Source organism: Crocodylus porosus, unplaced genomic scaffold, assembly GCF_001723895.1.
Source record: "Crocodylus porosus isolate Cpor-Errol unplaced genomic scaffold, CroPor_comp1, whole genome shotgun sequence".
Classification (NCBI taxonomy): domain Eukaryota; kingdom Metazoa; phylum Chordata; order Crocodylia; family Crocodylidae; genus Crocodylus; species Crocodylus porosus.
In genome coordinates this window covers 76,141,168-76,153,979 of record NW_017728947.1, presented here as the reverse complement: position 1 = coordinate 76,153,979, position 12,812 = coordinate 76,141,168, and the positions used below count along the sequence as shown (strand labels likewise).

Below are 12,812 nucleotides of genomic sequence, written 5' to 3'. Positions count from 1 at the left end.
AAATAACTCATCCTGCTTCCAAGCAAAAACAACTAGTGGAGAATACTGGAGAAGCTTCTCCCTATGGACAAATTCCTTGCACTTGCCTCTGAAATGCTGACCATTTCTGGAGGTAGCTGAAATAAGCTAACCCAGGCTCTTCATCGGTACAAACAGACTGTGGGAAAGATGACAAATCTTCATCTTTCACTTTCTTCTGTCCTCTTAGTTACCACCAAGATGGAGTAGGCATTGGAACAAATGGAAGTGAGACCACCTATTCTGAAGGGAACAGAGGGATGAGGATCCAGTACTAAAAGAAGCTGCTCCAGTTACCTACAACTAGATGACAAAAGCAGACCAAACTTGCCCAGGCCCAAGTAGAGAAAGAGTTAACATAGTAAGAACCCCTGAATTCAGCTAGAGCCTATCAGAAAGGCCCTCAAGAAACAGTCCTACAAAAATGGCCAGAAGAAACTGAATGCAAAGGCCACATTTGCACAAGTCGGCTTGTGCCCTGTGCTGCCCCTGCTGTGAGGCCCCAGCTTTCATTTCCAGCTCACAAACCCGGCACTGGCTCCTAAATTCTCACAACACTCAGCCTAAACCCCTTTGCCTCTGGAAAGGGTCCTGCGATTAATCTCACTTACTACCTCGGAAAAGTAACAGCGCAGAGGCTGCCAGCCAAGTCCGACTCAACAGTGTCTGGGGAGCCGAGGCTGCAGGGCCAGGCCTCAGACTGTCTGGGCAAGTCACGAGCTTTCCGCCTTTCCTCTCCCAGAGGCTCCAGACAGAGCCAAGGCCTAGCTGTGGGAAGCAGGGTTCCTTCAAGATTGTGCCAACCTATGATACTGAGGCTCAGGGTGATTTTAGAGAAGACTGGGGAATAATTGGACCTGCCATCACAAGCTTCTCTGGCATGAGCCATTCAATATGCAAACAACGCAAGGCCAGTCATGTAAGCTTCAAGTCTGACTGACCCGATTCACTCCTACAGCTGTCATCATTGACTTTCCTGAAGGGATAAGTTAAGGTGAGAGGACACCTGTGGTGGTAGGGGAGATAGTATATGCCAAGTGGTAGGAGATGGAGGAGGAGCATGCACTAACTTGCAGCTTGTTCTGTTTCCAGAGCTTAGCACTACCCAGACAGTATGCCCCCTGGGACTTTCAGAAGCAAATGCTTCTTCCCATGCCAAAGCCTTGGACTGAAGTGTCAAGATGCTGCCAAGAGGAAATGGATGAAAGCCTTGTAACAAACAGTAATTGTGTCCCACCTTTAATTCCCCTCTGGAACTCTGTGCTGCCTCACTAGGGAGATAGGGAGGTCAATACAATGCAAGTTGATAAAAAAAAAACCTCAGTTAACTCAAGTCTCCATGAGAGAGACTTGCAGTAGAATCAAAGCCCAAGGGCTTTGGATTCCTCATGTACCAGTCTTTATATAAGCAGCTATTTTGCTCTGCCTGACAGGGACTCTTCTATGCAACTCTTCCTAACAGTGCTGACCATGCAGGCAGCAAGATAAAGGGACATGAATGAAGTTGGGGTCTCTCTCAGTTGTTTCTTAGCTAGTAATAATCACGCAGGCCACCAGAAGAATAATGTGCATCAGCATGACCTTATGCTAAAGACTCTTCCTTGCCCACCCTGGGTGTGAAGGCAATACAGTATGCTACTGGCAGATACATAAAGTGCAACTAGGCCTCCTCGAGTAAGATATCTAGCAAGGGAACAAGAAGGGGAAGGAAGGGGATTGTATAAGGGCAAGAGTGGCTAATCTGTGGCATGTGTGCTACATGTGGGGCATGCAGCAGACCAGGGAGGGGACAGGCAACTCTATAGCAGATATGAGAGGGAGCAGAAAATAAAGCAGCAAATCAGGGAAGCAACACAGGGCAGACAGCAGGAAGCAGAGCAGCAGATTGGGCAGGAATACAGAGTAGGGCATGGAAAGCAAAGCAAGCTGATCAGGTAGCAAAAAACAATGGGAGTGGAGAGAATGTGGAGCCAATCTTGGGATGACTGACAAAAAAGGTTGGCTCCCACTGATGTCAGGATATCGCTAGCAGACAGAAAGTGCTGCCTAATGCCGAGACAGAGTTCACTAGCAGCCTTGCCTTCAGGACAGAAACAGATGTTGCATTTGTCTTGCTGCAAGTTGTACCCGTGTTTGTCCTGGAAAACACGATGTCCCGACAGTGGCAGGCACACATTGCCCTTCCAATCAGGGTTTAGTGAGCAGCCAAATGCACTGCCCCCTTTCAGCCATTGATTCAATGATACAATCCCAGGACAACCATTCAGATGTACTTTGCAAACTCCAAGAGAAAACTGGATAGGCACCTGGCTGAAGTGATTTGGGAACTAAGTGGAGAACATGACATGATCACACAAAAAGAATAAAACAGCAGGTTCTTGAGATATCACCAGGAATGATGATGAACCTAGTTCAGAACACAGCTGATGAACCAAGTTCAGAACAAGGCTATGTTAGCCTCTCCCAGGGAATTTTCTTCCTCCCCAGGACTCAAAGTATCCATGGAAAGAAAGGAAAAGGTGTACACAGCCCATTAATCCAGTGGAAAAGAAACACCTCTTAAACTTGAACTCAGAGGTTCTTGCCTGCCCTACTCCTCCAAATGATACATCTCAGCATTATTTTGCTTCATAAAAGTTCACAAACCAAGGAAGGTATAAAGAAAAAGACACAAGTTGTTCCACTGGTGAATGCTTGCCAGAAAGACTGCCCATATAATCTGTAGGGAAAAAAAAAATGAGAAAGGGAGGCAGCTACTACAGACAAATTCAAAGAATCCCCTATAAATGTTAAAACACTCAATAGCTGTAGAAGTTTCTGCCTTTAATCAAGGCTCACAAAGACCCTACAGGGCCCAAGCCCTGAATCTTTGATTGCCCCAGAATCCTTTTCAAATAATAAATTGTCCCAACAACCCAGATGCCTAAAAGAAAATTCTACAATAAAATGTAGCCACAGAAAGAATTTATACTCCATTTCTCAATCCTACTAATCCCTTGGCTTTAGTGAGTGGCAGCAAGTTTCACAGGGTTAATTGTGTACTTCATGAAAGATTCCTTTTAATAGTTTTGTGTTTGTTGTTTCAGTTACAGTTATTATTCTTTGTGAAAAAGGTCCATTTGGGTCTTCTTAAAACAGATACAAAATAGTCTTTTGTGTGTGCCTATACTAGTATCTTCTCTTTCTGTTTTCTTTTCTTTTTAAAAAGTGACCAAAGATTTCCAAGTAAGGACAGAACACTGATTCATAGTGGCATTATAATATTTTCAGTATTAGTCTCTACTTGTCTCTTAATGTAACTTAAGAACCTGTTTGCCCTTTGGTTACAGGAAATCAAGCTTCTTTTCAAGAGAACATACTGGTAAACCACCTTTGCAAAAGTGGGAACTAAAGAGGAGAAAAGCCCAGCAGTATGAAGCCCAGCGAAGTCCCAGGCCTTCCAAGAGAAACAGATCTTTGAAACACTGTAACACTGGAAGGGCTTCAATTTTACCTAAGAAACCACTAGAAAACTGTAGTGTTGAGCCTTAATATGGTGATGCTCGAGTTGGAGCAGCAGATGGACTTCTGTGTGTCAGCAAAGGCCAGATATTACTACCTGCCCAAAACAAAAGGCCCACTGACAAGATATTCTCAATGAGTTCCACAGCTGAGACCCAATGTCCTGTGGAAACAGATTAGGAAGACACTTTTTTTCAAAAATACTTCCAGTATCTAACAGAGTAACTACGGAGATGTGACATCAGTCAGCTATGACTCTGAACCAAAAGGGTCAACTGCAGTACATCAGGGTATCAAACACACAGCCTACAGGCTGTATCTCACCTACGGCAATGGGTCATCCAGCCCACAGGGCTTCTGCCCACAGCTGTCAGCAGCAAAAGAGTTAACCTCACCAATGCTCAACCCCCTGTTGCTGCAGTTGCCAGAACCATTGTGTCAGTGCTGCCAGCACCCAAGGTGTGAATGCTGCTAGTGAATTTAGTACTTTCAATTGCAGCTGATGACTAAAATTGGCAGCAGTCAGTAACAGCGGCTGAGCAGCAGTATTCTTAACTCCCTAGCTGTTGGATACATCAGCACAGCGGCTGTGCCAGCTGCAGCCAGAAGCCCCACAGGTCCAAAGACAAGCTGACCAACCTGCAAGACGCCTCACAATCCAGATCCAGCCTGCTAACACAAATGAATTTAGCATCCCTGTAGTACACCATATCTTTCTGGAATTCTTCTTGAGAGAGAGAGAGAGAGAGAGAGAGAGAGAGAGTTCTGATGTCCGTCTCTCTAGAGAAGTAGATACCAGTACTTCATAATTCTCAACTCAGAGTCATTCAGCAGTTTCCAAAACTTCTACTTTGGAGATGTGCCTTGGCTCCTGTTGTTCTGGCCCTTTGATATTGACAGTCAGGTAAACAAGGCATGCTCAATCAAGTGCTTCTTAAGATCTCCCTTTTTGATTTCTTGCTTTGGAAGTAAAAGGCATTACAAACACTCTCAGGCACTGTAAGCACTTGATGTGCAGGTCTCCAAAGGGTGTTCTTTCAGTGCCTGAGACTTAAGTGCTCCACTGAATGTACCATGACTGAATCTTACACTAACACTGGCAAGACAGGGTTTTGTACACAATTAAATAGGTCTACAGGTTAAACTAACCAATAATGGTAGATGAGGCAACAATTCTGGGGCTACTTGATGTGCCAGTGTAAAATGTTGTTCAGGGCATTAAGACAGTGGAGGAGTGCAGACCAGGTATCGCATGTGCAGCCTTTAACAATGAAATTACTTTAGAGTGATGCCAAAATTGTAAGACCTACAGCAATACAAAGAAAGAGTCCTTTAAGGAGTTCCTGCTTTCCCTGCTAAGCCTGCAGCTCATCCCCACTGGTACAGGTAGTGTAGAGGAGGAAATAGAAGCACTAGGGCTGCCTGTCCTCTGCTGCTCTCATAGGCTGTACACCTGTTGGATAAGCTCTTTATTTGGATTAGGTAATAACTCCCCTGGCCATGCTCCAAGAGCGGAATCGCTGCCTCTCAATCACACTAACCCCCACAGGCAAACAGTGTACTGGGACAGGCAAAGGCCAGGAATTTATTTCTCACATTCCTCTTCTACAGATAGGGAAGACAGACTGATGAAAAAGAACTACTCGGGTCATAATCTTTCCCCACAGAACACCTCTTATATTTGCCTCCCTCTTCTAGCAGTCATCAGGCCATAGTGATAAAACATTAATTGGACTTGTACAGAGCTTTTTTAGACACAGAGCTCAAGCATTTGAGTGGGTCACACCCATTATTCCTATTCTACAGGAGGCAGAGAAGCAACTTTCCATGAAGGGGTGCAGGATTGTTGATGTCAGGAAAAAAGACTGGGACTCAAAAGTAACTGGATCCTTGTCCTGCACTCAGTCTAGTAGACTACAGCATACCCACTTAGCTCCTAGCCACTAACTCCAATGAAAGCCCCATTCAGAAGCCCTGGGTCTTACCTTACCACTTTCAAGCCTCATACAGTCATCCTCATTACAGAATCATACATAGTCCTCCGTTAAGAGCATGATAACCACTAACGCAAATTTCTGTGTTGTATTTTGCTTAGAAAAACGAGGATAAAAAGGGGACATATTCAAGTGGAAGCTTCTAAGAAAGGGGTTCCCTGCTGCTTTTCTTTTGTCTTCAAATTCTCTAAGTTTTACGTTCAAGGAAAAAACAAGCTCAGGACCTATCAGAGATTCCTTTCTGCCAAATAATAAATTATACCTGGCACACGTATTGCAGCACCAGAGAAAACCCAGTCTTCCCAGATTTCCAGATCCAAAGGAGGTCAAGAGCCCAGATGGACATTGTCTAAAGAGTTACCATCACTATTTCCAGTTTTCCAGCCCTTCCCTTACTGCACCCAAACTTCTTTCAAACCTTGGGATTTGGGTCCTTTTTCATAGGCTGTTTCTGGTAGTGGTGCTGGTGAAATGCTGGGAACCGTTACCTTACACATTGAAAAGTACTCCAGAGCAAGAAGCCAGCAAGTCTGTGAAGAAGCTCCTGGATGCCGTGCTGCACAATCTTCTCCATCAACAAGTGAAGGACAAGCAGCTTAACTTACCTGACTGCTGAGAAGGGCCTGCTGTCCACTATGCGAGTGTCCGACTGAACAGCCCATAAGGACCCGCTAGTGCTAAGTGCTGAGTGGTGACTGGGAGGGGAGGCTGTGTTCCCTTTGCTTATGGCTGCACTTGCCAGGTTCAGGTTTGTTAACTAAAAACAAACAAAAAAAAGAGATCAGAAACAACAAAGACAAGGGAGCAGCAACAGGTGGTTCTGAATAACATACAGCTAAAGGGACCACCCACTAGCACAGAGTCTTATAACGAAAAGACGACTTCTGGAGAAATTTTCCTTTCTTCTCTGGAGAAAGGAGGTCCTGAATGGGACTAAAGTTGTACTGGCAGTATCTAGTGGAGTGGGCAATGGCAAAAGGGCAAAAAAACCCTAGAGGCAAAAGAACAATGGAACCATGAAAAACCTAATCTGTTTTCAGCAGTAACAATAGCCAGACATTACCCCACCACTTCCCTCTAGCATAGTGCAAATGACCATACCAGCCTCTCTCTGCCCATTTACAATAATCTGGGTCACTGAGCAAGCTGTCTCTATATATGCATATATATAAATGACCCATCATCATGGGCATCTTCTATATAGATCCAACCAAATTGTATTGTAAATGAGAGACGTTTGCCACCACATCTTTACAAAGCTGTTCATCCATGTAAGAAGATGAATCAAGTAATGACTGTTGTTGGGATTGGGGGTGTGGATGGGGACTGCCTTTGCTCTAGCAAAATTATAATAAAATTGCATGTATATTTTAAAATATAAAAATGCATTCAATTGCATCCTTCTCCCATCACCATTTTTGTGCCACTTTTCTTCGTAAGAAAGCAAACCATTTGAATAATTCCTGTCTGTTAGCATGTCTGAAGAGTACCCAGCACAATAGATCAATTGTACTGACTGCCATAATATTTAATTATGTAAAAAGCTCTGTTAAAAGAACGTTACTCAGGTTGCACAACAAAGCACTCACAATTCAGGAACTGCCAAAATTAAAGCTGTTTGTGGAACTAATTCATCTGCCTTCTGGGCATGCATTATAATACAATCTGCAATTACCTGATCACACAATGTTTTTTTTTCATGACACACGTCTCATTCAGAGCACAGAACTCATCTGCTCTGGTGATGAAACAGGGTTATATACTGAAGGAGGCTGTTATCTATAGGATCCCTGCCTCATTTTTTGTAGCAGCTGAAGGGTATGCAGTGAATGAATCAAGGAACTGAGGGAAGGGAAGAGGCAATCTCATAGCTATCTCTGCCACAGAGCTCCTATATGATGATAGCCAAATCACTTAAACAAAATGTTTCACAAGAGATCATTCATTGTGCATTTCTAACATCTGAGTACTTGACTTTGCAACTTTAACTATGTTATTTTTATTTGCTTTCATGCAATTTCCTAAATTAAAACAAGAACAAAAAATCTATTTGAATGCCATTATGTGACATCATATTGATACACAAAAGGTTTGTCAGCAGGGTTGCAATCTTTATATCTGCTAAGCTGACCTCTGCTATTTGAGCAAATGGAGTAGCTGAAAGCAAGCATACATGTCATCCCTGGGCCAAATTCTGGGTCACCCTGATGCACTGGGTGAAATTCAGGAATCCTGGCTTCCATCAAAGGCTGTGTAGGGGAGTGCTTATTAGTGGGCACAGACTCTTACACCTATCTCCCCCATGCTCGATTTCTCCTGTCTCTTCCTCTCACAGTTCTCTCTTCCTCCTCAACTCCTGTCCAAGTGCTGTTCTTCTCACCTAGTCAATCCCAGTCTCCACTCAGTCTCTTGCCCTGTTAATCCTAGTTTCAGTCCTAGTTTATTCTTCCACTCAGCCACTCTACTTTAGACAGTCCTTTGATTCCTCCTCAGCCCGGCTATGGAAAAATGCATTTTTATGCACTTCAAAAAGGGAGAGAGAGCTACTGTTTGGGAAATACAGCTCCCTACCCCCATATTCAAGTCAGGCAGCTTTGCCATGCTGCCTCAGTCTAGTGCAGGGGTTGGAGTGGCTCACTGGGAATGCAAGAAACAAGACAGCCTGAGAATGAAACAGGGCTACGGCTGCAGTGGTTCTGCCACATCTGTACTGCTACAGAATCATTCAAATGTAACAACTGCATCCTAAATTATACTGGTATCCTCTGATATTGCTACAATTGTTATCTGTCTTTATATGCACCAATCTGTCTTCCTCTACTTCTAATCGCTCTAATCTCCAGTTGCCCATTCTTTCTACCCCCAGTGGAGCTCAGCATCAGTCTCCCTCCCCAGGCTCCTTGTCCCAGTTTCTTTTCCCATTAAGTTCCAGATCATCTACTACATCTCAGATCCCTATCAGATATGTCTCCCTCCAAACACACTTTTTCTGCGTCGCTGGTTCAGTCTCCCCTCCCAACATCAGTTTTCCCATTGCCCACTATTCCTTCTTTGACCAATTAACTCCCTCTATCTGATGCATGAGTCTGAATTCAAGTCAAGCAGCTTCCTTTGCCGTACCGCCTCAGCTTAGGCAAGGGTTGGAATGGCTCCTTGCGAACACTGAAAACAGGGATCCTTCTGTCTGCTATGGTACAGAGTTACAACTGCAGGAAAAGCTCTTTTCAGCCCAAACTAGAGCATCCTTAGTGTGGAGGGATGGGATTTAAGGAATTCTTTCAAAGGAATTTAGCTGGTAGGCTCCAGCAGGTCTCTAGACAGAGACTAGATTTTCACAGGGATGATAGAAGACGCATCCCAGACACAAAATCTACCCAATTCATCAAATTTCAAGTCACTCCTGTCAAATACAAGAAAGGAGTTATAGCTTCTCAAACAGTTGTACCAAAAATGTATTTTTATCTAGCCCCCTGCTTGGAAGTACCTGAACTGTTTTGGCTAACATTTTCCATAAATAGTCCCTGCTGACAAAACATCCAGCAGGGAAATTCAGCCCAAATTATAAAAATTAGACCACTGGTTCTCAACCAGGGTGCCTCGAGATCCTTGCAAGGGTGCCACACAAGGTTAGCACTCAAGTATGCAAACATGTTTCACAGGATAAACCCAGAGGTTTCAAATAAGAATATATAGTGTTAAAAATATTCTGTCCTGCTGCAGTCTGAGTTCTCTGCTCTAGTATATTTTGTCAGTCAAAAACGGGTGAAAACTAAGAGCTAGGATTTTGTGAAGGGTGCTACAAATCTTGTAAGGGGTGCCTTGAGTCTAAAAAAGTTAGGAACCACTGAATGAGCTTGTTATAAGCAATAAAAAAGGGAAGGTCTTACAATGAGAAGCTGGGTGACATTGGTACGAAAGTTTCTGCCTGGAAGAACACCCTTTAAGATACTACTTTTGGCTTATGAAACAAAAGTAAAGTGAGAAGGAATTTTCTCACTGTGATAGCTCCACCCAAAGAAACAAAACTTAAAAGAACACCTTTTTGGCACCACAGACAATTTTCTTTCTAACCAATTCAAAATGGATATTGTTTTGTAACATGATAATTCTCTATGGAACTTGAATTAAAAAGGTTTTAAAGCCTGCTGTTTGTTTCAAATATTGGTCCCGTCTCTATAAATTAACCTAGGGCTGCTGTTGCATTTTTTAATGTGTGTAAGGGTGCTGTGCCAATAATTCATGTGGAATTCATGCTCATCTCAAATACTACACTTGTATTCATAAGCACTGTTAAGCCACTGCTACGCTTTTACCATAGTTATGGCTACTTAGTTAACTTTGTTTATCAGTTAGGTGATTGTTATAGTGTCTTATTAACTTATACTCATCTACTGCTTGTCTTTTACTTATTCATTCATGCACCTGCAGCATGACAAATTTTTATTAATCAATTCAATGGCACTGGCACATTGTGTCAGGTCATCAACTTTGTCTTCAAGAGTACTTTGACTATCAGAATACTTCCACTGCATCCCACAGCGTTCTATTATATGCGACTACTGCCATCGATTCTTATATAATAAAGGGCTTAGTCCATTTGTCTGTCTGTCTGTAGCACTCCTAGAGGACTCTGGCCGGTTAGTAAAACAACCAGAGTGCAGAGCACCACCATGACGGCAAGGACAGAGTAGAGAAGGAGAGGCCAGCACCGCTGGCAGAGGGGAGTGGAGGAGGTGACAGTAGGGCAAGCTCCCCTCCCCCCTCCTCCCATTCCTGGAAGGCGGCAGCGGCGCGGGTGGTGGGTGGAAACACTCCATCCCCCCCGCCCCCCTCCCCAATCATTCTTGATGGGCAATTCACTAGTAGTTCTATAACAAGGGAAGTCAACCCCTGTCATGCATGCCAGAGTGTGGTACACAAAGGCATTTTGTTTGGTACTCATACTTCAGTGAAGGGGCTGTGGCTGCGCTGTCACAAGTATCGGGCCATTCACAGCTCCCCCAACATCCACCCCTGGAACATCTTACAAGTCAAGGTTGTGTTTTTGGCACTCTGCACAAAAACACTGCCAACTACTGTCCTATAACACTGACCGAAGTGTTATTTTGATGCTCCAGAAGGTGGTACTAAGGCCTTTTGTAGTACTATGTTAATAGTAAATATGTATATTGTGGTAGCAGTTAAAAGCCTCAAACTATATTGGCCTCTGTATTAGGTGCTGTACACATATTTAATAGTTGATGAAACCTGCCCCCCCAATAACCATACAACCCAAAAAAGACACAAGACAACAGGTAGATCAGGCCAGAACAAGTGGGCCATGGTGATAACTGCAATAGGATGTATGCAAATCTTAACTAGCTAGTAGCAGGGATCACAACTCTCTTAGAGAAGACTGGTGTTGAGAGGACATCTATTCAACTCTTTCCTCAACACACCAATATCAGGGTGCATTTAGTTATAGTTGTATCACCCCATCACCCTTCGCAAGCTACTTTGGTACAGTTCCCCCTCTGATAGCCTATCTTTGTTTATTTTAAAGCTGCCTTTCCAGACAAAACAGGTGAGCAAATAGCAGATTTCACACATTCCAGCTAGACAGGTGTTTAAATTACAGCAGGATTAAATACACGCAACAAATTTAGAGAGGGAGAGATTGAGAACACCATAGAAAGTGTAGGGCATATTTGCAGCCAGCCCACCCGGTTAGGTGTGACTGCTTATTACTGATCCATGCTCTGATAGCTTTCAGCTGCTATAATTAACCTGTCAGGACTTTGTTTTGGTGAATTCCTGGGGCACCCTGCAACACAATATCTGTGATCAGAAGCTTGGCTCTGATTTTTCCCAGTGGTGACAATCATTACTAATCCTCTCACCTGCCTGATGAAACTGCTCACACAGCTTCAGATGGAGGGAAATTTTTTAGCAACAGGTAAGCCTTTACTTGGAAGTTAGGGGACAGTGAGAGGGCAATTTTACAGTACCTAGACCAGCAATTCTCAATCAGGGTGTTGCAGCACCCTAGGGTGCCTTGAGATCCTTTTAAGGATGACAAGGTGTGCCACACAATGTTAGCACTGTTAGGTACAAAAACATGATTTACAAGATGAACCCAGAGATTTCAAATAGGAATCTGTAGCATTAAAAACATTCTAACCCGTTGTGATCTTTGTGTTTCTTGCAACAGAAAGTTTGCTCTATTATTTTTCTATAGTAAAAAATAAGTGAAAACTAGGAGCTGGCATTTTCTGACAGGTACCTTGAGTCTAAAAAGGTTGAGAACCACTGACCTAGACCGGCAGGGCTTAAGCCCCGGCCCACAGGCCAGTCCCTGGTGCCAAAAGGTTGAGAACCACTGACTTAGACCAGAACTGTAGAAAAGGCTTCTTCCAAAATAACCTACAGAACTCCTTGCATTTAAATATAGAAATATTCCACTAGCAAAATAAGTAGCTATAAAATTTCACACCTAATGAAGACTTCTTCTAGGTCTGCCATAAAAGCTAAGACTTTAGCACCACAGAAAAGACAGAGCACTTGATCCTGCTACCTTTTGCCAGTGGATAGTGGTTAAAGATGAGTAAGCCATGACATTGCAGTGGGAGGTGAATGAAGGTAAATAGAAGAGAATTTCTTCAAGGGTTCTGCAGCTGCAGATGGGATGACTCCAAATTTTTCTGTGCAGAGCCAGCACATCTGAAAGACACCTCTTTCCCCAGAACAAAGGGACAAGACTGGAACAGCAAAAGGCTGGAGTTCAGGATAGGGCCATCACCAGAACTAGTCCATTCTAGTCATATATGGTTCCACCAACAGTGTTACCCTAGTCTGCCCATCTGTCAGCTATTCAAACAAAAAGCTTCACACAGCCTCTCGTGAATGGAATGACTTCCCTGTACTGACCTGTCGGAACACCACCCTTTCCTCCAAAAAACCTTCTCAATAGACCACTAATATAATGTTATCTCAAGGGGCAGAGGGCATTTATCAAAACTTTATTGATAAAAAATACTGCAAACAAGTGTGTGTAGAATGGGGGGGGAAGGGGGGGGAGCAAAATCCAGCCTGCCAGGCCATTCTATCCAGCCTGCAGGGGCTCCTAACAATTTTTGAAAATAAATAATAATATGCCCTGAAACCCCATCAAAGCTGACAAGAAAGAGGGGCAGTAGGAACCAGGTGGAGCCTCAGCAGGACTGAACAGCCCTGCCCACCCCCAGCCATTTCATTCCCTTCCTGCTCCAGCAACACTTGGCTGCCCCCTGGACTGGGGAGCATGGGGCGTGCACCGGTATA

At 43.8% G+C, this 12,812-nt stretch overlaps 1 protein-coding gene across 6 annotated transcripts in view; it reads right to left on the bottom strand.

Moving 5' to 3' along the window:
* Nucleotides 1-12,812, bottom strand: part of TTLL5 (tubulin tyrosine ligase like 5) — a 170,208-nt gene that overhangs the window by 68,113 nt on the left and 89,283 nt on the right. For all 6 annotated transcript variants that reach the window (XR_002104025.1, XR_002104024.1, XM_019551869.1 and 3 more), the window contains one exon: nt 6,119-6,270. Coding sequence is in view for 4 of the 6 variants with exons in the window: in XM_019551869.1 (XP_019407414.1) it covers nt 6,119-6,270 (152 nt within the window). In the remaining 2 variants the exon portion in view is untranslated. The remainder of the gene's footprint in view (nt 1-6,118; nt 6,271-12,812) is intronic.